This window comes from Hyla sarda, chromosome 2, assembly GCF_029499605.1.
Source record: "Hyla sarda isolate aHylSar1 chromosome 2, aHylSar1.hap1, whole genome shotgun sequence".
Lineage (NCBI taxonomy): Eukaryota > Metazoa > Chordata > Amphibia > Anura > Hylidae > Hyla > Hyla sarda.
In genome coordinates, this window is record NC_079190.1 from 246,246,676 (window position 1) to 246,272,194 (window position 25,519).

General features: G+C 46.3%; 1 protein-coding gene and 1 pseudogene across 20 annotated transcripts in view; both read left to right on the plus strand.

Annotated features, from left to right (window-relative positions):
- The window catches only part of TEX14 (testis expressed 14, intercellular bridge forming factor), a 536,718-nt gene that overhangs the window by 31,685 nt on the left and 479,514 nt on the right, over positions 1–25,519 (plus strand). For 13 of the 20 annotated variants that reach the window (XR_008888708.1, XM_056556863.1, XM_056556851.1 and 10 more), the window contains exons 2-3: positions 3,102–3,241; positions 6,552–6,680. Coding sequence is in view for 18 of the 20 variants with exons in the window: in XM_056556863.1 (XP_056412838.1) it covers positions 3,106–3,241; positions 6,552–6,680 (265 nt within the window). In the remaining 2 variants the exon portion in view is untranslated. Of the gene's footprint in view, positions 1–3,101; positions 3,242–6,551; positions 6,681–25,519 lie in introns of those variants that run through there. The other 7 variants (XM_056556857.1, XM_056556859.1, XM_056556866.1 and 4 more) reach the window with 2 other exon arrangements.
- LOC130359914 (U2 spliceosomal RNA) lies at positions 16,282–16,391 on the plus strand (annotated as a pseudogene).

Sequence of the window (25,519 nt, forward strand, 5' to 3'; positions counted from 1 at the left end):
TTGACCGCCACTTCTAAAGGGTTAATACCGCACATCGCCGCGATCGGCGATGTGTGGTATTAGCCGCGGGTCCCGGCCGTTGATGAGCGCCGGGACCGACGCGATATGATGCGGTATCGCGGCGAGATCCCGCTTCATATCGCGGGAGCCGGCGCAGGACGTAAATATACGTTCTGCGTCGTTAAGGGGTTAAGGGGTTAATGTATGCAATTGGGGTATCAATAAAAAGTACAGATCATGGCGCAAAAAAATAGCCCTTATACCTTCGCTTATACGGAAAAATGAAAAATGTATAGGTCGTCAAAATAGAGGGACTTTAATTGTACTAATTTGGTTAAAAAGTTTGTGACTTTTTTTAAGCGGAACAATAATAGAAAAGTATGCAATCATGGGTATCGTTTTAGTTCGTATTGACCCACAGAATAAAGAAAACTTGCCATTTTTACCGTAAATTCTACAGCGTGAAAACGAAACCTTCCAAAATTTGCTAAATTGCGGTTTTCTTTTCAATTTCCCCACACAAATAGTATTTTTTTGGTTGCACCATACATTTTATGGTAAAATTAGTGATGTCATTACAAAGGACAACTGGTCGTGCAAAAAATAAGCCCTTATACTAGTCTGTGGATGAAATATATAAAAGTTATGATTTTTAGAAGACGAGGAGGAAAAATTGAAAACGCCAAAAAAATAAATAAAAAATGGCTACGTCCTTATTGCCAAAATGGACTGTGTCCTTAAAGGGTGCTTAAACATCTTATCCCCTATCCAAAGGATAGGGGATAAGATGCCTGATCGCGGGAGTCCCGCCGCTGGGGACCCCCGGGATCATGCAAGTGGCACCCCGTTTGTAATCAGTGCCCGGAGCGTGTTTGCTCCGGGTCTGATTATGGTCGACCGCAGGGCGGGCAGCGTGTGACGTCATGCCTCCATCCCCGTATGACGTCACGCTCCGCCCCTCAATGCAAGCCTATGGGAGGGGGCGTGATAGTTATCACGCCCCCTCCCGTCGGCTTGCATTGAGGGGCGGAGCGTGACATCACACGAGGGTGGAGGTGTGACGTCACACGCCGCTGGCCCTGCGGTCGCCGGTAATCAGTCCCGGAGCGAACACGCTCCGGGCACTGATTACAAACGGGGTCCCCAGCGTTGGGACTCCCGCGATCAGGCATCTTATCCCCTATTCTTTGGATAGGGGATAAGATGTTTAAGCACTGGAGTACCCCTTTAAGGGGTTAAAAGCAACAGTTACTCTTTAAGTTTATTTTTGTTTACACTTTTATCTAGAAAAAGCGGGTTGAAGGTTTATTAGGGCATTATTTATATTTTTAAAAACATTTTAAAATGTATTTTATTTACCCTATTTAAGTTCCCCATAGGGAACTATGATAAGCAATCTTCCAATAACTTATACTGTTCAGTGCTATACCATAGCATAGTACTAATCAGTAGTATTGACGCTTGTGGACACCTGAATAAGAAGATTGACGATCGGTGACACAGAAATAAAGAGAAAATCTGGACTGCTACACTTTGAAGGTCCTAATCAGTCCCCTGGACCCACCTGCAACTGTAATTTTATCTTTTTAGATGCTGCGATCGGCATTGATTGTATTATTGCCTGATGGTTGATGTCCATCAATTACTGATTGATGGTCCTGGGGTATCAAGTGCTCCCGGCTTGTGAGTGTTCTTCATACACAGCAGACAGAGGACATAAATATATACATCCTTTGTTGTGAAGGTGTTAAATGGTAAAAAAAAATTTTAAGTGCCTGCATCACAAAGGGTTTGAATATCTCAGATGGAAATACCCCTTTAATTGACAGGTCTCTCCCTAGGTCAAAGTCTGCTGTTTCCTTTGTCATATCTCACTATGCAAAGACTGGGAAAATACCTGCACACAAAAGTAGCTGAAAGTTATGTGAACACTTTGTCGAATTTTAGCCAAAAAACACAAAACTACAACCCCAAAAACTACTGTTGCACGCCCTTAAACTTGCTTTTGATTGCACTAACTTAATGGGCCCTAGTTTTATTGTTTTTGGTTACAATTGAAAAAGTGCCCTGATAAGGACAGAGGTGTCAGCAGAGAGCACTGTGGTCAGACAGAAAAGAACAACTCAACTTCCTCTGGGAGCATGCAGCAGCTGATAAGTACTGGAAGGGTTAAGATTTTTAATAGAAGTAATTTACGAACCTGTTTAACTTTCTGAAACCTGATATGAAAAGAAATTGTTTTTCACTGGAGTACCCCTTTAATGCACCTATTAACTAAGCAACTCAGGTTTTTAGAACAACACAAGTAATAAAGATTAAGTGATATAAGATGTACGGTAATAATCATTGATGTTGACTGTAATATATTAATTGTGACTGTTGATGGCAGATGTTTCGGGAAGAGCTCAACTTAACTGTAAAAATTGGGGTGTTCTGTTTATCTTCTCCAACCCCTGTAGAAGAAGGTAATTAAAGTAACTCATATGTACTCTAGAACGTGTGCCTAAGCAAGTTTTTTTTATTTTTTTTTTGCGACTTTTGGCTGGAAGCAAAAAGCTAAAAATTATCTTACAAAAGTCAGTTTCATTTTTCACTTTGCAGTGGTAATGTATTTATCAAGTGCAAACAGCGCAAATCTACACCAGCCCAGACCTGGCTTACAAAACAATAGAAAACGTTTTTTTTTGTGCAAAAAAGTCGCAGAAAGGAGGAGAAATCAAACAAAATGGAATTCTGAAGTAATTAGTTTTTTGCTTACGTGTGCTAAATTTATCAACCACCCCTGCTATAGTATGATAAATATGTTGCACGTAAGCAGAACCAAAGCAAAAATAAATGACTTCAAAACACACTTTCAAAAAACAACAATGATAAATCTCCACCATTGTTTTTTTTTTTTTATATTTTCTTATTGTAGAGTGTTTTATTCTTTTTTCTGATCATGATTATGGGAGTGGCCATTTTACCTGAGCTCCAGATAATATAATTTATACAGTAAATATGCTTTATAATGGTAACATAGGAGCCAGTAGTCTGAAGATGATCAATCACTTCTATCCACAGACATCTTTACAAATCAGTGTTGTTTTCTTCTATTGTAGAACTATGTCCTCCTCAAAGTTAACATTACCACCATATCCAGTAGAGATTGGTTCAGTTAAAAGCTGCTTCCCTAAAAAACATCTCCAGAACTACATACAATGTGGAAACTATGCAAAAGTGAAAAAACTGCTGAAAAAGGGTAAGGATTTTACTTTTGTAATGGTGTGCTAAAAGAAAAGTGTTATTTTACTGTGGAATTCCAGCATTAGGGCAGTGCAATGGTTCTCTATGGTTCTATTTCACAGAACTGCAGGCACATGTCACATATCACTGTGCAGTACCATTTACTTCTGTATAAGTGATGCTGGTATTGAAATATACTTTCATAGTAAAACATGGTACTGTACACTTTGTATAGTGTATCAATCTATGAATACTGTGTTACAGAGCTGTACAACACAGCAGAATTGCAGTGACCGTGCTGAGATGTACATATTGGCTCAGTTAGTTTAACAAATCATGATATTTATATAAAGACTAATGGTTACAGTCTTCATTGCCTATAGCAAGCAATCAGAGCTGTGATTTTATACCTTAACCCCTCAAGGACCAAGCCCATTTTGACCTTAACCCCTTAAGGACCGAGCGCTTTTCCGTTTTTTTTCCTCCTTACCTTTTAAAAATTGTAACCCGTTCAATTCAATTAAAATTCCATATGATGACTTTTTTTTTGCGCTTCCAATTCTACTATGTTATGACATCAGTCATTTTACCCAAAAATCTACGGCGAAACGAAAAAAAAAATCATTGTGCGCCAAAAGTGAAGAAAAACACAATTTTGTAACTTTTGGGGGCTTCCGTTTCTACGCAGTACATTTTTCAAGAAAAATGACACCTTCTCTTTATTCTGTAGGTCCATACGGTTAACCATTTAAGGACCCAAGGCATACAGGTATGCCCTGGGTCCTTAAGGACCCAGGGCGTACCTGTACACCCGTGGGAATTTCAGTCCCCGCCGCGCTCCGGGCGGGGACTGGACCGGGGTGACTGCTGATGTCTATCCGGTCCATGTCAACGATGGCCGGTGAATTCACACCGGCGATTTGTGGCGATTCCGGTCATACGGCTCACGTGTGACCCGATTACCCGGAGATACATGGTGATCGGGGTTGTAGAATACAACCCCAATCACCTCCTGTATCTATGGGGAGGTGGCGATTTCGTCACCCTTCCAGGAGCGCTGCTATTGGCCAGACGATCGTTTGACCAATAGCAGCCGGCAGGGGAAGGGTTATTGTCCATTTCTTGCAGCTCTGCTAGCCCACTGAGTTCAGGAGCCAGGGACCCCCCTTCTGCTGAGATCGGAGCCCCTCATGGCTGAAGAAGGGTCCTTTAGTCAGGGGGAGTTTGTATGCAGGGACAGGTAGGAGGTTAAAAACAGAAAAAAAGTAAAAAAAAAAAAATAATAATTCCCCCCCTGACCCCCTAATAGGTCCTCAAGGGTCTGCCGCAGTTTTTTCAGCGTGACCCAGGTCCTATTAGGGGTTCAGGGTGCTGCATTTGGCCCCCCCATTTTTTTTTTTGCCCACAGCGCTTTTGTTTTATAACGGTGTGTGACTTATAAGCACACACCGTTATATAGAGTATACACCAAACACACACACTACATACTTCCCCGCCTCCACATGAGGGACGAGATTCCCGTATTGAACCCCCAGAATGTCCCCCACTCTGGGTGTTAGTGGGAAAATCGTTAGGGACCTTGTGCACCCATTGCTGGATAAGGGTTACCACGTGTACGTGGACAACTTTTATACCAGTATTCCTCTGTTCACAACCCTTGTCGCCAGATCCACGTCCGCTTGTGGGACTGTGAGAAAGAACCAGAGAGGCCTCCCTCTAAATTTTATCCAGAAACCTATGCCCAAGGTTGAGTCCCGTACCCTTACCCATGAAAACCTGTTGCTGGTCAGGTATAAGGATAAGAGGGATGTCCTTATGCTGTCCACAATTCATGGTAACGGCAGCTCACCTGTGACCAGTGCAAGGTACCACAACAACGGTCCTCAAGCTTGATTGTATTCTGGACTACAATCGGTATATGGGGGGAGTTGATCTCTCTGGTCAAGTCTTCAAGCCATACATGGCCATGTGCAAAGCACGGGTATTGTACAAAAAAAGTTGCGGTCTACTTGGTACAGGTTGCCATGTACAACTCTTTTGTACTGTCCCAGTATGCTGGCAACACAGGGACATTCCTTCAGTTCCAAGAAGAAGTCCTAAAGGTCCTGATTTTGGCGACCGGGAAAGAGCAGGCCAGAGTTCCCAAGGAATTGAAGTTATAGGTGCCAGGATCGTCCCAGGCCAAAACTTTCCAGGTGAAGTCCCCCACACTGTAAAGAAGGGACGATCCCAGAGTGTGTAACAAGAATGGGATACGGAAGGACTCCACCACTCAATGTGACCCTTGTCCCGATCATCCAGGCCTCTGCATTAAAAACTGCTTCAGGGAGTATCACACTTCCATGCAGCACTAAATTTTCCCTTTTCATTTTAATTTCTCATAATTTGACCCCAATGTACCAAGTCCAGAGTAAATTCCAAGTTTTATCCCCATAAACCACTAAATTGCCCAAAACATTTTTTCATAAAAAAAAAAAATCCTGATAAAACCTGATAAGGGGGTATTTTTTCCAAAAATGGGTCACTATCATCAGGGACTTTTTATGTTGCCTCAAATGCGCTGCGCTCTCTCTCCACCTGAGCGGGGTGCGCATTTGAGGCAACAGGTTAGGGACGGCCACACACATCACATTCCCAGAATGATGTTTAAGAGCATAGGGTTTGGGGTGGGCATATTTTTTAGTTTTGGCTATGCTCTGGGTCATCCTGGGACCATAACCGGTTTTATGATTTTATGTCCCACTGTACCCCATTTTTGTAATTTTCCCTATGTAACGCTCCTTGAGGGGGGGTCCCGCTGTTCTGGCTACATAGGCAGCTATGTAGAAGCTCAAGGCCCTTGACTGCGCTCCTGCTCTTCCATGACTGGTGTGCAACCGCAGTTTACGCCCAGATATGAGGTATGTCCTTACTCCAAAGAAATGTACTTACAAATTTATGGTGACATTTTCTCCTGTTACCACTTGTGAAAATGAAAAATTTGGGTAACCTAGGGCTGGGCGGTATGACCAAAAATGTGTATCACGGTATTTTTGTACATTATGGCGGTTCCACGGTATTTAAAGGTATTTACCCCCCTCCCCCGATCATCATGTGATGGGCGCAGCTCTGCCCCCCAACGTCGCCCCCCCCCCCCCCCCGCCGGTTTATCAGCCCAGCGCTGCACCCCACATCGGGGGACTAATCGTATGTCACCCGTAAGCGCTACTTCTCTCCCCCCCCTGCCAAATAATTATCATCCGCTGCTTTGTATTCCTGTGCCCGGGCTGCAAATATTAAAAAACAAACTTGAACTCAATTTCGTCCTCTGTTCCCCCCTTGCTTAGGAACCAGCCTTACTGTCCTCCGCTGTTCTTGCTGCTTTTTGGGGATTGGGAACGTCACAGAGCCTTCAGCCTATCACCGTCCTCAGCGATGTCCCGCCTCGGCCAATGATAGGCTGAGCGCATTGTCATGTAAGTGATATAGATTTAATCAGATAGCCTGGTAAGTATCCTGCTCCCTTCCAAATACAAAAATAAGGCCTTTGATTCTCTGCGCTAGCACCGGAGTAAATAACACAGACGCACACGGTCAGTAGTAAAATACTTCTGATCTTTATTGAGCAGGCCCCTGATTCATATAACCTCTGTGATTAGCATAAGTTCCCACCCCCTGCTAGGAGGTAAGGCATGCCACTCTTGAGACTTTCGCGGGTTTGTTCAAGTTTTTCAGATGATGATGGGGGCCAGATGTTGTGAGCGATGTAGTGAGCAGAGAGGGGAGGGGCAGATGGAGAAGGGGCTCCTAAAGGAATCATTTTTTTTACATGGAAGGAAACCATAGAAACATCTATTACATAAGGAGCCGCCCATGTGTTTATTTTTTTATTTTATATGCTGTTCTGGCACCATAGGGGCTTCTTAAATGTGACATGCCCCCCAAAAACCATTTCAGAAAAACTCACTCTCCAAAATCCCACTGTCGCTCCTTCCCTTCTGAGCCCTCTAGTGCACCCACAGAGCACTTGACATACACATATGAGGTATTTTCTTACTTATTTGGGTTACAAATTTTTGGAACATTTCTCTCCTTTTACCCCTTGTAAAAATTCAAAAACTGGTTCTACAAGAACATGCCAGGGTAAAAAATTAAGATTTTGAATTTTCTCCTTCAACTTGCTGCGATTCCTGTGAAACACCTAAAGGGTTAACAAACTTTTTGAATGTCATTTTGAATACTTTGAGGGGTGCAGTTTTTATAATGGGGTCATTTATGGGGTATTTCTAATACGAAGGCCCTTCAAATCCACTTCAAATCTGAACTGGTCCCTGAAAAATTTCGATTTTGAAAATTTTGTGAAAACATTGAAAATTGCTGCTGAACTTCGAAACTCTCTGATGTCTTCCAAAAGTAAAAACATGTCAACTTTATGATGCAGACATAAAGTAGACATATTGTATATGTGAATCAATATATAAATTATTTGGAATATCCATTTTCCTATCAAGCAGAGAGCTTCAAAATTTCCATCAAGTTTTGGAATTTTTCACCAAGAAATTATGCAAGTATCGATGAAATTTTAACACTAACATAAAGTAGAATATGTCACGAAAAACAATCTCGGAATCAGAATGAAAGGTAAAAGCATCCCAGAGTTATTAATGCTTAAAGTGACAGTGGTCAGATGTGCAAAAAATGTCCGAGTCTTTAAATGGGCACTGTCAGATACAAAAACTTTTGATATGTTGTTAAGCATGCAAAACCAATAGGTTTTGCAATTGCATTCAGAAGAAAATTTTCAGTATTTCACACTGAAAAAGCCAGTCAAACAACTGCCCACCCCCGCCTGCTTGGACACATACTAGTCCTGCTGTGTCCATGCATCATCATCTATGTCATGGACACACTTCCTTGATTGACAGCTGTGAGCACCGGACTCTGGAGGGAAAATCATCCCACTGTCAGCTTGTGTCTCGCTACTGTCAGTGAAGACAAGCTGGGAGTTGTAGTTTTGCTAATGCTAGGGGAGATGTGAGCAGACAGGATACTGAGGGGGGGGGGGGGGCGGAGACCTGCACAGTGAGGCCACGCCCCCTCCATTTGGGAGGAAGACTTGTGAGCTAAATTAAATGTGTAATAAAAAAATAAATATTGGTGCTAGATGTACATGGTCAGGATTAGGTACTGAGTGATATATTTTAAAAAATGTTTTTGTTGGATCTGACAGGTACGCTTTAAGGTTAAAATGGGTTGGGTCCTTAACCCCTTAAGGACGCAGCCCTTTTTCACCTTAAGGACTGAGCCCTTTTTCGCAATTATGACCACCGTCACTTTACGAATTAATAACGTGAAAACGCTTTTACCGAATATTCTGATTCGTGACATATTCTACTTTATTTTGGTGGTAAGTTTTCGGCGTTAATTGCATCCTTTTTTGGTGAAAAATCCAAAAATGTCATGAAAATTTTGAAAATTTAGCATTTTTCTAACTTTGAAGCTCTCTAATTGTAAGGAAAATGGATATTCCAAATAAATTTTATTTTTCTTCACAAACACAATATGTCCACTTTATGTTGGCATCATAAAATGGACATCAGTGGTCAGTGGTGTAGGACTGTTTTTCTGCATTATCAGTCTCTTTCTCTAGTGGTGTTCTCCCTTCCCCGACTCCTTTCATTTTTGCAGTCAGGGCTGGAACAGCAATTAGCTCTCAGCTCTTTAAAGGGTCAAGTTTCGACCCTTTCCATTCTTTTCCAACGCCCTCTGGCATCTGATTCTCATGTTCGGATCTTTCTTGAAGGAGTGGCCCACGCGGCTCCTCCTTACAGGTCTCGTACACCTCCTTGGGATCTGAATTTGGTCCTTGGCACCCTACAGGGGCGCGCCCTTTGAACCCCTCAGGGAGGTTTCCCTTCATCTCCTTTCCTGGAAGGTGGTGTTCCTTATGGCAATTACCTCCATCAGACAGGTTTCGGAGTTGGCGGCTCTTTCTTGACCCTCTCCCTTTCTAATTGTCCATCAGGACAAGGTTGTTTTTCGTCTGGTTCCTTCTTTTTTTACCTAAGGTGGTTTCTGCCTTACACCTTAATGAGGATATCGTCCTTCTGTCCCGCTCCACCTCATCCCAGGGAGCGTTTGCTTCATAAACTTGATGTGGTACGGGCGGTGCATACCTACCTCTCTGTTACGTCTTCTTTACGTCAATGTGATTCCTTTTTTGTTCTTACGGACGGTCACCGTAAGGGTCTACCTGCTTCGAAAGCAACCATTTCACAGGGGATCAGGTCTGCCATTTCAGAAGCTTACCGTTGCAGGGGAAAGACCCCTCCTTTCAGGGTTTCAGCTCACTCCACGCGTTCTGTCGGAGCCCTTTCTTTGGTGTTCCGGTTTTGGTTACCTGTCCGAGGGTGTGTTCAGTTAATTTTTTTGTTCTGGTTACCTCGGACTGCTCTTGGTTTTCTGCCTCTCAGTCCTCTCCTACTGCTTGGGGACAAAACTGATTACCTCAGGCTCTGTAGGCGGGTATATCCTGCTGGGAGGAGCCGACTTTTTTGGTTTCCTTAGTTTCAAGTCTCCTAGCAACAACAGCATATACCCAAGGTCTGTTTCCCCCAATGGATCCTCCGAGAAAAGGATTTTACGGTAAGACAAAAATCCCTTTTTTGTTTTGATCGGACTTCTTGGTCGCTTTTTCTAAAAAATTTTATGGTATAAAAAGTTACATGATTAAATGAGGTTAAATGATCTTTAACTTTTTTTTTTTCACTTTTTTATGCAGTGTTATCCCCCCTCTAGTGGCTATAACTTGCATTTCACAGATTTTTTTTACACTGATCATTGCTATTCCATAGGATAACATTGATCAGTGATTCTTCCACTTCGGAAGTTCCTCGGATGCGCAGGAGGCAGGTAAGGGACCCTCCTGATGAATTTTAGCTGATCGGGACATTGCGGTTTCACCGCGATGGTCCCGATCAGACCCGACTGAGCTGCCGGGAGTGCTTTTTTCAACTTTGATCGCCGCACCTAAAGGGATAATAGCGTACGGCACCGCGATCGGTGACGCATGCTATCAGCCATGGGTCCTAGCAGGGCCGGACCCGCTATGACGCAGTGTCACGGCGTAACCCCGCGTTATAGAAAGGAAGCGGACTCAGGGCGTACAGGTTATGCCCTGTGTCCTTAAGGTGTTAAAGAGGCACTGTCATTATGAAAAACTTTATATTTTGTAGTACTACTGATAAGATGCCTTCTTTAACCCCTTAAAGACCAACCCTGACGTCCTGGTACTTAAGGACCCAGGGCGTACCTGTACACCTGTGGGAATTCCAGTCCTCGCCGCTTGCCGGGCGGGGACTGACTGGGATGCCTGCTGAAATCATTCAGCAGGCACCCTGTTCAAACCCGCCAATCAATTCAGATGTAGGGTAATTTTGGTATCGGTGGCAAGTGTAATTCTTGCATCTAGGTCTGTCCATGTGCAAATCCCTAATTTAGGCTTCAAATGCGCATGGCGCTCTCTCACTTTGGAGCCCTGTCGTATTTCAAGGCAACAGTTTAGTGCCACATATAGGATATTTCCGTACTCGGGAGAAATTGCCTAACAAATTTTGGGGGGCTTTTTCTCCTTTTACCCCTAATGAAAAGGTAAAGTTGGGGTCTACTCCAGCATGTTATTGTAAAAAAAAAAATATAAAATAAACTTTTTACACTAACATGTTGGTATTGCCCTATACTTTTCATTTTCACAAGAGGTAAAAGGAAAAAAAGACCCCCAAAATTTTTAATGCAGTACGGAAATACTTATATATGTGGACATAAAATGCTCTGCAGGCACACAACATTGTTCAGGAGTGAGAATGCTGAATGTTACAGCGGTTCTGCCATAAATGCAAAAAAAAAAAAAAAAAAAAAACACCCACGTGACCCCATTTTGGAAACTACATCTCTCACGGAACGTAACAAGGGGTATAGTGAGCCTTAACACCCCACAGGTGTTTGAAGAATTTTCGTTAAAGTTGGACGGGAAAATGCATTTTTTAAATTTTTTTCACTAAAATGCTGGTGTTATCCCAAATTTTTCATTTTCACAAGGGGTAATAGGAAAAAAGACCCCTATAATTTGTAACCCCATTTCTTCTGAGTATATAAATACCCCATGTGTGGACGTAAAGTGCTCTGCTGGCGAACTACAGAGCTCAGAAAAGAGTGAGCGCCATTGGGCTTTTGGAGAGAGAATGTGTCTGGAATTGAAGGCCATGTGTGTTTACAAAATCCGTGGTGCCAGAACAGTGGTTCCCCCCAAAATGTGACCCCATTTTGGAAACTACACCCCTCAAGATATGTAACTTGGGAGGCAGTGAGCATGTATGCCCCACAGGTGTCTGACAGATTTTTGGAACAGTGGTCCATGAAAATGAAAAATTTTATTTTTCATTTGCACAGCCCACGGTTCCAAAGATCTGTCAAACGCCTACTTTCCGTGAGGGGTGCAGTTTCCGAAATAGGGTCACATGTGGGGGGTCCATTGTTCTGGCACCATGGGGGCTTTGTAAACGCACATGGCCCCCGACTTCCATTCCAAACAAATTCTCTTTCCAAAAGCCCAATTGCGCTCCTTCTCTTCTGAGGATTGTAGTTCGCCCGCAGAGCACTTAACTTGCACTTATGGGGTGCTTCCATACTCAGAAGAAATGGGGTTAAAAATTTTGGGAGGCTTTTTCTCCTATTACCCCTTGTGAAAATGAAAAATTTGGGGTAACACCAGCATTTTAGTGAAAGAAAATCTAATTCTTCATTTTCATGTCCAGAAGGAGCAACATGATTTTGAAGAGTGAATTTTGCTGTAATGGTTTTTGGGGGGCATGTCGCATTTAGGAAGCCTATGGTGCCAGAACAGCAAAAAAAAACAAAAACACATGGCACACTGTTTTGGAAACTACACCCCTCAAGGAATTAACACAACAAAAGAAGATGGAGTCACTTTATAGAAATATACAAAATCCAAAATGTATTAAATCACATACATATAAAAACACATTGGAGGCATAACACACTCAATGGGGGATAGAAAACAAAAAACACCAAGGTGTCACACTGTACCCTGTTCATTAAAAGTAGTAATATATAATAAATATATATATGTATATAATGGAGAGTTACAAAGAAGAAGAAAAACAGCCCTATAGTAGTTAGTACATACTTAGACAATGCACGGTTACGGGGAACAGGGTGACACCACCCCAACGCAGCGTTTCGGACAAGCCTTTGTCGAGGGGTCTTGTCCGAAACGCTGCGTTGGGGTGGTGTCACCCTGTTCCCCGGGAACGTGCATTGTCTAAGTATGTACTAACTACTATAGGGCTGTTTTTCTTCTTCTTTGTAGCTCTCCATTATATACATATATATTTATTATATGTTAGTACTTTTAATGAACGGGGTACAGTGTGACACCTTGGTGTTTTTTGTTTTCTATCCCCCATTGAGTGTGTTATGCCTCCAATGTGTTTTTATATGTATGTGATTTAATACATTTTAGATTTTGTATATTTCTATAAAGTGACTCCATCTTCTTTTGTTGTGTTAATATGTATGGGAGTTCATACTAGCTGTAGTGATTTGGGTTCACTTTGCACCTTGAGTTCGTTACTATTAGTAATTGGATTACATAATATAACTCTTTAGTCAATATATTTTGACGTGTATAGTAACCCAATCCTTATTGTGTTTTTTGTATTCACCCCTCAAGGAATGTAACAATGTGTTCCAGTGAGCCTAAACACCCCACAGGTTTTTTTACGACCTTTTGTTAAAGTGGGATCTGTAAATTAAATTTTTCTTATTTTTTTTATTAAATTGCAGTTTTTTCACCAAATTTTTCATTTTCACAAGGGGTAATAGGAGAAAATGCCCCCCCTCCAAATTTTTATCCCCATTTCTTCTGAGTATGGAAATACCCCATGTGTGGAAATAAAGTGCTCTGTGAGCGCACTACAATGCTCAGTAGAGAAGGAGCCACATTTGGCTTTTGGCAAGCAAATTTTGCTGAAATGGTTTTTGTGGGGCATGTCGCATTTAGGAAAGCCCCTATGGTGCAAGAACAGCAAAAAAAAAAAAACCCATATGGTACACTATTTTGGAAACTACACCCCTTGTGGAATGTAACGAGCAGTACAGTTAGCCTTAACACCCCACAGGTGTTTGATAAATGTTCATTAAAGTGGGATGTGAAAAGTAAAAAAAATATTTTCACTAAAATACTGTGGTTACCCAAATTTTTTCATTTTTCACAAGAGGTTATAGGAGTAAATGCCCCCCAAAATTTGAAAATACATTACTTCGGAGTAAGGACATACTTCATATTTGGATGTAAAACTGCTCTGCGGGTGCACTACAGTGCCCAGAAGAGCACGAGCACCATTCGGCTTTTGGAGAGTCGGGGGCCATGTGTGTTTACAGAGCTCACGTGGTGCCAGAACAGTGGGACCCCCCTCCCCCCCTCAATGCCATCATTTTGGAAACTAAACCCCTCAAGGAACGTAACAAGGGGTACAGCAGTGAGTATTTACACCTCACAGGTGTTTGGAACAGTGGGCCGTAAAATGACACCATTGCTTTTGAGTATAGAAATACCCCATACAGTATGTTGACGTAACATGCTGTGTGGGCACATAACAGGGCTCAGGAGTCATAGAGCTATGTTCACATTTGAGGCCTATGGCATATCAGTAGCTGACGGTTACATACATTCAGAGGAAAATAAAACAAAAAAACACCCACATGGGACTCCATTACAGACAGTACCCCCCTGAGGAATGGGTATAGGGGTAAAGTGGACATTTTGAACACACGGGTGTTTCCTAAATTTATTTTCCGGGAATGGATGAGGTTTAGTTTGGGAAAAATGAAAATTGCAATTTTCACCTATGCTCTACTTCATCTTTCTGGGAACAAGTAACATGTTATCTCCAAATTGTTGCTTGGAAATATGACTGGGCTCATGAGAGAGAACTCTGTTCGCATTTGAGGCGTATATTTCTTACTGACCTACCAGTCGCTGATGGCTACATACATTCAGAAGAAAATCAAAGAAAGGAACACCCACATGTGACCCTATTAGGGTGGGTTCACACTACGTTTTCTCCCATACAGGAGCGCATACGGCAGGGGGGAGCTAAAACCTCGCGCTCCCGTATGCCACCGTATGCGCTCCCGTATGTCATTCATTTCAATGAGCCGGTCGGAGTGAAACGTTCGGTCCGGTCGGCTCATTTTTGCGCCGTATGCGCTTTTACAACCGGACCACAGTTTTAGGTCCGGTTGTAAAAGCGCATACGGCGCAAAAATGAGCCGACCGGACCGAACGTTTCACTCCGGCCGGCTCATTGAAATGAATGACATACGGGAGCGCATACGGTGACATACGGGAGCGCGAGGTTTTAGCTCCCCCCTGCCGTATGCGCTCCCGTATGGGAAAAAACGTAGTGTGAACCCACAGCCTTACAGACATTACACCCCCTGGGGAAGGTGTATAGGGGGGGAAGTGGACATTTAGAACAGATGGGTGTTCCCTAAATTTATTTTCCAGGAATGGATGAAGTGTATTTTGGGGAAAAGGAAAATTGCAATTTTACTACTCATATGCCAATTATGTTCCCAGAATTATGAGTAGCCAAAAGTAAAAAAATATGCCCTCCCCATATGTTCTGAATCATCATTCTGGGAATGTGATGTGTGTGGCCATCCCCAACCTGTTGCCTGCAAATGTGCACACTGCTCAGATGGGGAGAGAGCGCTGCGCATTTGAGGTAATATGCAAACCACTGATGCTAGTGACTCATGACCCATTGTTTGAAAAAATACCCCAAGAGGTCTTATCAGAGTTATTTTGTGAAAGTGTTTTTTGGGCAATTTTGGGGTTCATGGGTTTACAATTTGGAATGTACTCTGGACTGGTACATTGGGGTCAAATTATGGGAAATTAAAATGCGGTAAGAGGATTAGCAATTTAGTACTCCATGGAAGTGTGATACTCCCTGAAGCAATCTTTGATGCAGAGGCCCGGATGATCGGGGCATGTGTCACACTGAGTGGTGGTGTCCTTCCTTAATCCCCCTCTCTGACACACTCTGCATTTTTTCTTAGATTGTCCCTTATTTTCCGGTATGGGGGACCTCCCCTGGACAGTGTTGGCTTGGGACGATCCTGGCACCTACATTTCCTGTTTCAAGGGAACTCCGGCCTGCTCTTTCCTAGTTGCCAAAGATCAGGGCCTTTAGGACTTCCACTTGAAGGAATGTCCCTGTGTTGCCAGCGTACTGGGGCAGTACAAAAGAATTGTACATGGCAACCTGGACCATGTAGACCACAACTTTTTTGTACCATGCCTTTTCCACATGGCATTATTTGGCTTGAGGACTTGATCAGAGAGATCAACTCCCCCCCGTATACCGATTGTAGTCGGGCTTGAGGACCGATGTCGTGGTACCTCGTACAGGGACAAGGGTGCTGCCGTTACCATGATTTGTGGACATCCCTCTTATCCTTATACCTGACCAGCAACAGATTTTCACTGGTAAGGGCACTGGACCCTTGGGCATAGGTGTCTGGAGACAATTTGAAGGGAGGCCTCTGATTCTTCCGTATGGTCCTACAAGCGGACATGATTCTGGATGGTATAAAAGTTATCCAAAGAAAAGTGGTAACCCTTATCCAGCAATGGGTGCAAAAAGATCCCAAACAAGTTTCCCACTAACACCAGAGTGGGGGGACATTCTGGGGGTTCAATACGGGAATCTCGTCCCTCGTATACTCTAAACTTGCAAGTGTACCCTGAGTTACTCTCGCAAAGATTGTAGAGTTTCACGCCAACCTCGCCCGCTTAGTGGGAATGTATTGGCAGAAGATGAGTCTCCCCTTAAAACTGATGAGATACTCATCAATAGAGACCTCCCTTTGGGGTACTTAGGCCTCTCAAAATTTGGCCCCAAAGTGATCTATGACTGGCAGGATTTTGTACTGTAGGTCATAGGCAGGACCACCTTATGGGGGACATGCAACATTATCATTGTCATTATCGCTTCTCTGCCCTTTGGCTAAGATTAAGTGTAGTATCTGTTCTTATCAGTTTCATGCCGGTGGTCTCCACAGCACCGGTTTGGAGCTGAAGGGGATGGGTGCTGCATGGAGGGGACAGGTGTTCTCGGGCTGGTTCTGAGGAATCAGCTCGACGGCTGCCCTGATGTGACCTGTTTCCTCCGGGTCTCGCCATGAGGCTGAGAGGGTCTAAAGCCGAGGTACTTTAGTGCCTCGGGGAGTGGTGACCCCGAGGTGCTGAAACTCACTGGAAGTATTGGCTCACTGAGTGGAAGCACGGGCACCATGATCTCTTCACCTTGTGGCACTCACCTCTTGATTCCCGGTCTTCTGACTAAGATCAGAGACATTTTTTTATAGATCCGGACAGATGTCCGGGCAGTTTACATGCACACATCCACTTTTTAATAAATGTTTTGTCACTTTTTGCATGTTGTGTGTTCACAGGATTGTTAGGGTGCGGTAGCCCTTCTGGGTGTCCCTCATAGCGGTTTAGGGAAGGTGTGTGGCCATCAGGTTCCTCACCTCCCTGCAAAAACCCCTGGGTACTCCTGCATGGGCAGGGTACCAACCGTTTACGGCTCTGCAGGCAGATACCTTGGCAAACGCCAAGGGGGATGCCGGAAGCCTTTATGGTCCCTTAGTAGTTTCGGCGAAAAGGGACATCAAACCTGGAACCTTGCAGGTACCTTTTGGTCTGGGGGCGAAGGTTAAGGTTTGTTGGGTGGCCTCTCTCCTGTCAGAAAAGGCTTGCGATAGACCGCATCCTTTGTACACATTTTTTTAATGTAACATGTTTGTACTTTTTCTTGCACTTCGGGTGATTCGAGAGCACGTTCCTCGGCTCTTAGATTATCATTGTAATGCAGGCATTTCCTTATAGCCTCAAACCGTCCCCGTGTCTTGGCCATACTGTAGATTGGGGTCTGATAGAGGACTATCCCCACTCCACTATTGCCTGACACTGGATTTTTTGACTAGGCCCATATGCAGCAGGAGGCGCCAAAACATCCTCATTTCGGCTGCATTGATGGCGTGCCATCCATTAAGTCTAGTAAAATCGAATCTGGGTGGTGGGCTATGAACTGTTGGGCATACAGCTTCGTCTGCTCTACCATTAAATTGACAAGTCATCACTGAAATAATAACTAAAAAAGTCCATTTCAGTGTACTCAACTATGTCAATCTGGATTCCTGAGACAGGTTCATCGGTGGGGGGCTCCGGTAAACTTGTCTGGGGGTCGGACTCCTAGTATGAGCAGCAGGGTCACTCGTACTAGTGTGAGCCACAGGGTCACTAGCATGTGGCCTCGCTTGACGGCATCTCCGCCGCCTTCTGGGGGGCTTATCATCAGAACTAGATGATGAGGAGGACGAGGAAGACCACAAGAAAGTGGGGTCTTCCTCACCCTCACTGGCATATTCGGTGTTGGAGGCAAGTAAGGCAAATGCCCGGCAGGCCATTACCTTTTTATATCTACGGGGGGGGGGGGTGCTTGGTGTAAACAAAATAACAATGTGTGATTTATGAATCACACACCATTATTTTATGACCAAGAAAAAGTCTGTGCCCCAAAAAACAGTAGGAGGGAGAGCACAGCACCTGGATGCCCTAATAGGGCCCGGGTCAACTATCCTGCGGATTAACACACCACCCACCTGTCCCTCAAGGCAATCTCTCCCTGCACTAACTGTGGCTTTATGCCACTATGGCAGTGTTTCCCAACCTTTTTTGGGTCGGGGCACACCTCGAAAAAAATAATTTCCGCGGGGCACCGCTACCGAGGTTGGTGAGCAAAAATAAAAAAGGAAAAATGGTAAAAAACGCAATGCACTATATCTATTTATCAGTGAGTATGTAGTTTAAAGTGCTGCTTTATACAGCAACTCACCAATGACGTCTTCTCTAATTTGCAACATTGCCTTCTCTTCTCCATCTGGTCCGGCCCATCATCACGATTTCTTCCACACACATTTCTTCGCCGTTAAACCTGCAAAACAGATCTATTAGGCGCCAAACTTTTTTTTACATGAGTGACAGAGGGGTGTAGAAGAGTGGACATGGGTGACAGAGGTATGTAGAGGGGTGGACATGGGTGACAAATGGGTTTAGAGGGGTGTAGAGGAGTGTACAGAGTGGTGTAGAGGAGCGTACATGGGTGACGGGTGTAGAGGAGCGTACATGGGTGACTGGTGTAGAGGAGCGTACAGAGGGGTGTAGAGGAGCGTACATGGGTGACAGGGGTGTAGAGGAGCGTACAGAGGGGTTTTGAAGAGCATACATGGGTGACAGGGGTGTAGAGGAACGTACATGGGTGACAAGGGTGTAGAGGAGCGTACATGGGTGACAGGGGTGTAGAGGAGTGGACAGAGGGGTGTAGAGGAGCGTACATGGGTGACAGGGCTGTGGAGGAGTGTACAGAGGGGTGTAGAGGAGCGTACATGGGTGACGGGTGTAGAGGAGTGTACAGAGGGGTGTAGAGGAGCGTACATGGGTGACAGGGGTGTAGAGGAGCGTACATGGGTGACAGAGGGGTGTAGAGGAGTGTACATGGATGAGAGAGGGGTATAGAGGAGTGTACATGGGTGACAGAGGGGTGTAGAGGAGTGTACATGGGTGACAGGGGTGTAGAGGAGTGTACATAGGTGACAGAGGGGTGTAGAGGAGTGTACATGGGTGTAGAGGAGTGGACATGGGTGACAGGGGTGTAGAGGAGTGTACATGGGTGACAGGGGTGTAGAGGAGTGGACAGAGGGGTGTAGATGAGTGTACATGTGTGACAGAGGGGTATAGAGGAGTGTACATGGGTGACAGAGGGGTATAGAGGAGTGTACATGGGTGACAGAGGGGTGTAGAGAAGTGGACAGGGGTGACAGAGGGGTGTAAAGGAGTGTACATGGGTGACAGAGGGGTGTAGAGGAGTGTACAGAGGTGTGTAGAGGAGTGGACATGGGTGACAGGGGTGTAGAGGAGTGTACATGGATGAGAGAAGGGTATAGAGGAGTGTACATGGGTGACAAAGGGGTGTAGAGGAGTGGACATGGGTGAAAGATTGGTGTAGAGGAGTGTACATGGGTGACAGGGGTGTAGAGGAGTGTACATGGATGAGAGAAAGGTATAGAGGAGTGTACATGGGTGACAAAGGGGTGTAGAGGAGTGTACATGGATGAGAGAGGGGTATAGAGGAGTGTACATGGGTGACAGAGGGGTGTAGAGGAGTGTACATGGGTGACAGAGGGGTATAGAGGAGTGTACATGGGTGACAAAGGGGTATAGAGGAGTGTACAGAGGGGTGTTGAGCAGTGTACATGGATGAGAGAGGGGTATAGAGGAGTGTACATGGGTGACAGAGGGGTGTAGAGGAGTGTACGTGGGTGACAGAGGGGTGTAGAGGAGTGTACATGGGTGACAGAGGTGTGTAGAGGAGTGGACATGGGTGACAGGGGTGTAGCGGAGTGGACAGAGGGGTGTAGAGGAGCGTACATGGGTGACAGGGATGTAGAGGAGTGTACATGGGTGACAGGGGTGTAGAGGAGTGTACATGGATGAGAGAAAGGTATAGAGGAGTGTACATGGGTGACAAAGGGGTGTAGAGGAGTGGACATGGGTGAAAGATGGGTGTAGAGGAGTGTACATGGGTGACAGATGGGTGTAGAGGAGTGTACATGGGTGACAAAGGGGTGTAGAGGAGTGTACATGGATGAGAGAGGGGTATAGAGGAGTGTACATGGGTGACAGAGGGGTGTAGAGGAGTGTACATGGGTGACAGAGGGGTATAGAGGAGTGTACATGGGTGACAAAGGGGTATAGAGGAGTGTACAGAGGGGTGTAGAGCAGTGTACATGGATGAGAGAGGGGTATAGAGGAGTGTACATGGGTGACAGAGGGGTGTAGAGGAGTGTACGTGGGTGACAGGGGTGTAGAGGAGTGTACATGGGTGACAGAGGGGTGTAGAGGAGTGTACATGGGTGACAGAGGGGTGTAGAGGAGTGTACATGGGTGACAGAGGTGTGTAGAGGAGTGGACATGGGTGACGGGTGTAGCGGAGTGGACAGAGGGGTGTAGAGGAGCGTACATGGGTGACGGATGTAGAGGAGTGTACATGGGTGACAGGGGTGTAGAGGAGTGGACAGAGGGGTGTAGATGAGTGTACGTGTGACAGAGGGGTATAGAGGAGTGTACATGGGTGACAAAGGGGTGTAGAGGAGTGTACATGGATGAGTGAGGGGTATAGAGGAGTGTACATGGGTGACAGGGGTGTAGAGGAGTGTACATGGGTGACAGAGGGGTGTAGAGGAGTGTACATGGGTGACAGAGGGGTGTAGAGGAGTGTACATGGGTGACAGGGGTGTAGAGGAGTGTACATGGGTGACAGAGGGGTGTAGAGGAGTGTACATGGGTGACAGAGGGGTGTAGAGGAGTGTACATGGGTGACAGAGGGGTGTAGAGGAGTGTACAGGGGGTGTAGAGGAGTGGACATGGGTGACAGGGTTGTAGAGGAGTGGACAGAGGGGTGTAATGGAGCGTACATGGGTGACAGGGGTGTAGAAGAGTGTACATGGGTGACGGGTGTAGAGGAGTGGACAGAGGGGTGTAGATGAGTGTACATGTTTGACAGAGGGGTATAGAGGAGTGTACATGGGTGACAGAGGGGTATAGAGGAGTGTACATGGGTGACAGAGGGGTATAGAGGAGTGTACAGAGGGGTGTAGAGCAGTGGACAGGGGTGACAGAGGGGTATAGAGGAGTGTACAGAGGGGTGTAGAGCAGTGGACAGGGGTGACAGAGGGGTGTAGAGGAGTGTACATGGATGAGAGAGGGGTATAGAGGAGTGTACATGGGTGACAGAGGAGTGTAGAGGAGTGTACATGGGTGACAGAGGGGTGTAGAGGAGTGTACAGAGGTGTGTAGAGGAGTGGACATGGGTGACAGCGGTGTAGAGGAGTGTACATGGATGAGAGAAGGGTAAAGAGGAGTGTACATGGGTGACAAAGGGGGTGTAGAGGAGTGGACATGGGTGAAAGATGGGTGTAGAGGAGTGTACATGGGTGACAGGGGTGTAGAGGAGTGTACATGGATGAGAGAAAGGTATAGAGGAGTGTACATGGGTGACAAAGGGGTGTAGAGGAGTGGACATGGGTGAAAGATGGGTGTAGAGGAGTGTCCATGGGTGACAGATGGGTGTAGAGGAGTGTACATGGGTGACAGGAGGGTGAACATGGGTGACAGGGGTGGGAACATGGGTGACAGGAGGGTGGACGGGGGTGACAGGGATGACAGGAGGGTGGACTGCGGTGACAGCGATGACGGGGGTGGACATGGGTGACAGGGAGGGGTGGACATGAATGACGGGGGGGGAACAAGGGTTACAGGGGGGATGAACAAGGGTTACGGGGGGGGGGGTGAACATGGGTGACTAATGGGTGGACAGGAGTGAAAGTGATGACAGGAGGTTGAACATGGGTGACGGGGGTGAAAGGGATGACAGGAGGGTGAACATGGGTGACAGGAGGGTGGATGAGGGTGAACATGGGTGACATGGGTGACAGGAGGGTGGACATGGGTGACAGGAGGGTGGACGGGAGTGAAAGGGATGACAGGAGGGTAAACATGGGTGACAGGAGGGTGGACAGGGGTGACGGGGGTGGACAGGGGTGAAAGGAGGGTGGACGAGGGTGACAGGAGGGTGGACATGGATGACAGGGGGGGTGGTGAACATGGGTGACAGGAGGGTGGACGGGAGTGAAAGGGATGACAGGAGGGAGAACATGGGTGACAGGAGGGTGGACAGGGGTGACAGGAGGGTGGACAGGGGTGTGAACATGGGTGACAGGAGGGTGGACAGGGGTGACAGGAGGGTGGACAGGGGGGGGTGGACATGGCTGACGGGGGGGGGTGGACATGGGTGACGGGGGGTGGACATGGGTGACGGGGGGGGTAGACATGGGTGACAGGGGGGGGTAGACATGGGTGACGGGAGGGGGTGGACATGGGTGAAGGGGGGGTGGACATGGGTGAAGGGGGGGGACACGGGTGAAGGGGGGTGGACACGGGTGAAGGGGGGGTGGACACGGGTGACGGAGGGGGGTGGACATGGGTGACGGGGGGGTGGACATGGGTGACGGGGGGGTGGACATGGGTGAAGGGGGGGGTGGACATTGGTGACGGGGGGGGGGTATAGGGTGGACCCGGGTGACGGGGGGGTTTGGACAGGGTTGAGAAGGGGTAACAGAGGGGTGGAAAGGGTACAATACCTTAAGCAAGCCGGTCCGCGCAGCTTGCAGGTCCGTGGCAGGCACGTGAGTCCGGCGCAGGTGAAGATCGTTCCGCCCCAGGGACCCATTTTCGTCTCACTGCGCCGCAAGGTAGAAGGGGGAGAGGGACGCAGGGGGGAGGGAGATGCAGTGGGGAGGGGGATGCTGTGTGCGCAGTGCGCACGCAGGCTTCCTTCCCTTCTCCCCCTGCGCCACCAGTCATAAGCGGGATATTTATAAAAAAAAAAAAAAAAGAATAAATAAATAAAATCGCAGCAAAATCCCGCGGCACCACGGGCAGTGGCGAACGGCACCGCGGTTGGGAATCACTTCACTATGGGTACCCTGGAGGGCACAGATCTGTTCTGAGGGGGTTCCCTGGCTCCTTCTCTCAGCTCTTCTCGCCGACTGAGGTAGGCGGGTGGGCGGAGCAGAGGGAAAGGGGCATTAAAGGGGTACTCCGGTGAAAACCTTTTTTCTTTTAAATCAACTGGTGGCCTTTTGGCTAAGATCAAGTGTAGTATCTGTTCTTATCAGTTTTTCATGCCGGTGGACAGTAACGCCGATATGGGGCTGGTGGGGATGGGTGCTGCATGGAGGATGCAGGTGTACCAGGGCTTTCCGGGGCTGGTTCTGAGGAATCGGCTCGACGGCTGCCCCGATGTGACCTGTTCCCTCCGGGTCTCGCCATGAGGCTGAGAGGGTCTAGAGCCGAGGTACTTTTGTGCCTCGGGGAGTGGTGACCCCGAGGTGCCGAAACTCACTGGGAGGAAGGACTCACTGAGTTGAAGCACGGGCACCATAATCTCTTCACCTTGTGGCACTCACCTCTTGATTCCCGGCCTTCTGGCTAGGATCAGAGAAATTTAGATATAGATCCGGCCGGATGTCCGGGCAGTATATCTGCACACATTCACTTATTTATTTCTTTTTTGTCTCACTGTGTCACTTTTTGCGTGTTGTGTGTTCACAGGATTTGTCAGGATGCGGTAGCCCTTCTGGGTGTCCTTCCTGGCGGTCTAGGGGAGGTGTGTGTGGCCATTAGGTTCCGCACCTCCCTGCAAACACCCCGGGTACTCCTGCTTTGGCAGGGTACCTACCGTAATCGGCTCTGCAGGCAGATACCTTGGCTAACGCCAAGGGGGATGCCGGGAGCATTTGTGGTCCCCTAGTAGCTTCGGCGAAAAGGGACATCGAACCTGGAACCTCGCAGGTACCTTTTGGTCCGGAGGCGAAGGGTAAGGTTTGTTGGGGGGCCTCTCTCCTATCGGAGAAGGGCTTGCGATAGACCGCATCCTTTGTGCACGTTTTTTTAGTGTAACACGTTTGCACTTTTTCTTGCACTTTGGGTGAATCGAAAGCACGTTACTCGGCTTTAGATAAAAAAAAACAAAAAACTGGTGACAGAAAGTTAAACATATTTGTAAATTACTTCTATTAAAAAATCTTAATCCTTCCTGTACTTATTAGCTGCTGAATACTACAGAGGAAATTCTTTTCTTTTTGGAATGCTCACTGATGACATTACGAGCACAGTTCTCTCTGCTGACGTTATAATAATAATAAAGCTTTCTTTATTGTTGTCCTTAGTGGGATTTGAACCCAAATCCCCAGCACTGCAAGGCAGCAGTGCTAACCACTGAGCCACCATGCTGCCCTTAGCATACATCTGCTATGCATCTGCTATGCATCTGCTATGCATGGTTGCTAAAATGAACAGAGATGTAAGCAGAGAGCACTGTGCTCGTGATGTCATCAGTGTTCCAAAAAGAAAGGAATTTTCTCTGTACCATTCATCAGCTAATAAGTACTGGAAGGATTAAGATTTTTTAATAGAAGTAATTTACAGATATGTTTAACTTTCTGCCCCTAGTTGATTTAAAAGAAAAAAAGATTTTTACCGGAGTACCCCTTTAACCCTCCCTCAGCCGGCAGCTATTGATCGGATTAATGGCCGAGCAATAGCTGCTCTCCTGGGGAGGTGATGTCATCGACACCTGCCCCTAGCAACAGAGGGTGATTGGTGGTGTGTAGTACACCACAGTTCACCCTCTTTTTCTGGGTCACCGGTGACCCGTATGACCCGTCCGGTTACCGGTGGTGAATGGAAATGTTCATGGCGTACGCCCAGGTATGCCCTGGGTCCTTAAAGAGTACCTGTCATCAACAAAAACTTTTAATATGTTGTTCATAATCATTAATGAAGAGATATTGTAATATATCTTCATTAAAAAATATTAATATTTATACCAGTTTTTTCATTTTATACTTTTGGCCACTAGGGGTCACTCTTCTATGCCTGTTCTGCAAGCAGCATCCTATGCTTTTCATAGTAAGTATACAGCTTTTAGGATTAATGCTGAAGGGCTCTGGTCCTTCCACCGGAAGTTCAGTACTGTGAGCTACAAGCCTGCACATGCCTCTCATATAACAGCCAGTCACCTCCCCCTCCCCCCTGCTCTGTGTTCTCCCTGCCCCTCACCACACGTTATCTTATACATTGTATTATCTCACTGCACTCCCTGCTCTGTGCCACCCCCCCCCCCCCCCCAGCTGTTGGCTGCCTGGGCATGCTGAGAGTTGTAGTTTTGCAACAGCTGGAGGTGCCCTGGTTGGGAAACACTGCTGCAGAGGGAGAGCAGCATACAGGAAGACTGGCAGAAGCAGAGTCCCAGCCAGGCTTCATGTGACATCATACCTGTCGGGACCCGCCTCCTTCCACCCCTCAGAAAGACAGTGTTCCTGAGCTAATGAAGAGGGATAAAAAAAGGTATTTCCACAGCTTTTTAAACCTCAATAAACACAGGGATAGGCATAGTTAGAGAAAGGGACAGATGGGAAGGGTGATCAGGGAAAGTTTAGATGATGACAGGTACTCTTTAAATGTGCACTGGCAGATATAAACTTTTGATATGTTGTAAAGCATGTAAAACCAATAGGTTTTGCAATTGCTTTCATTAGA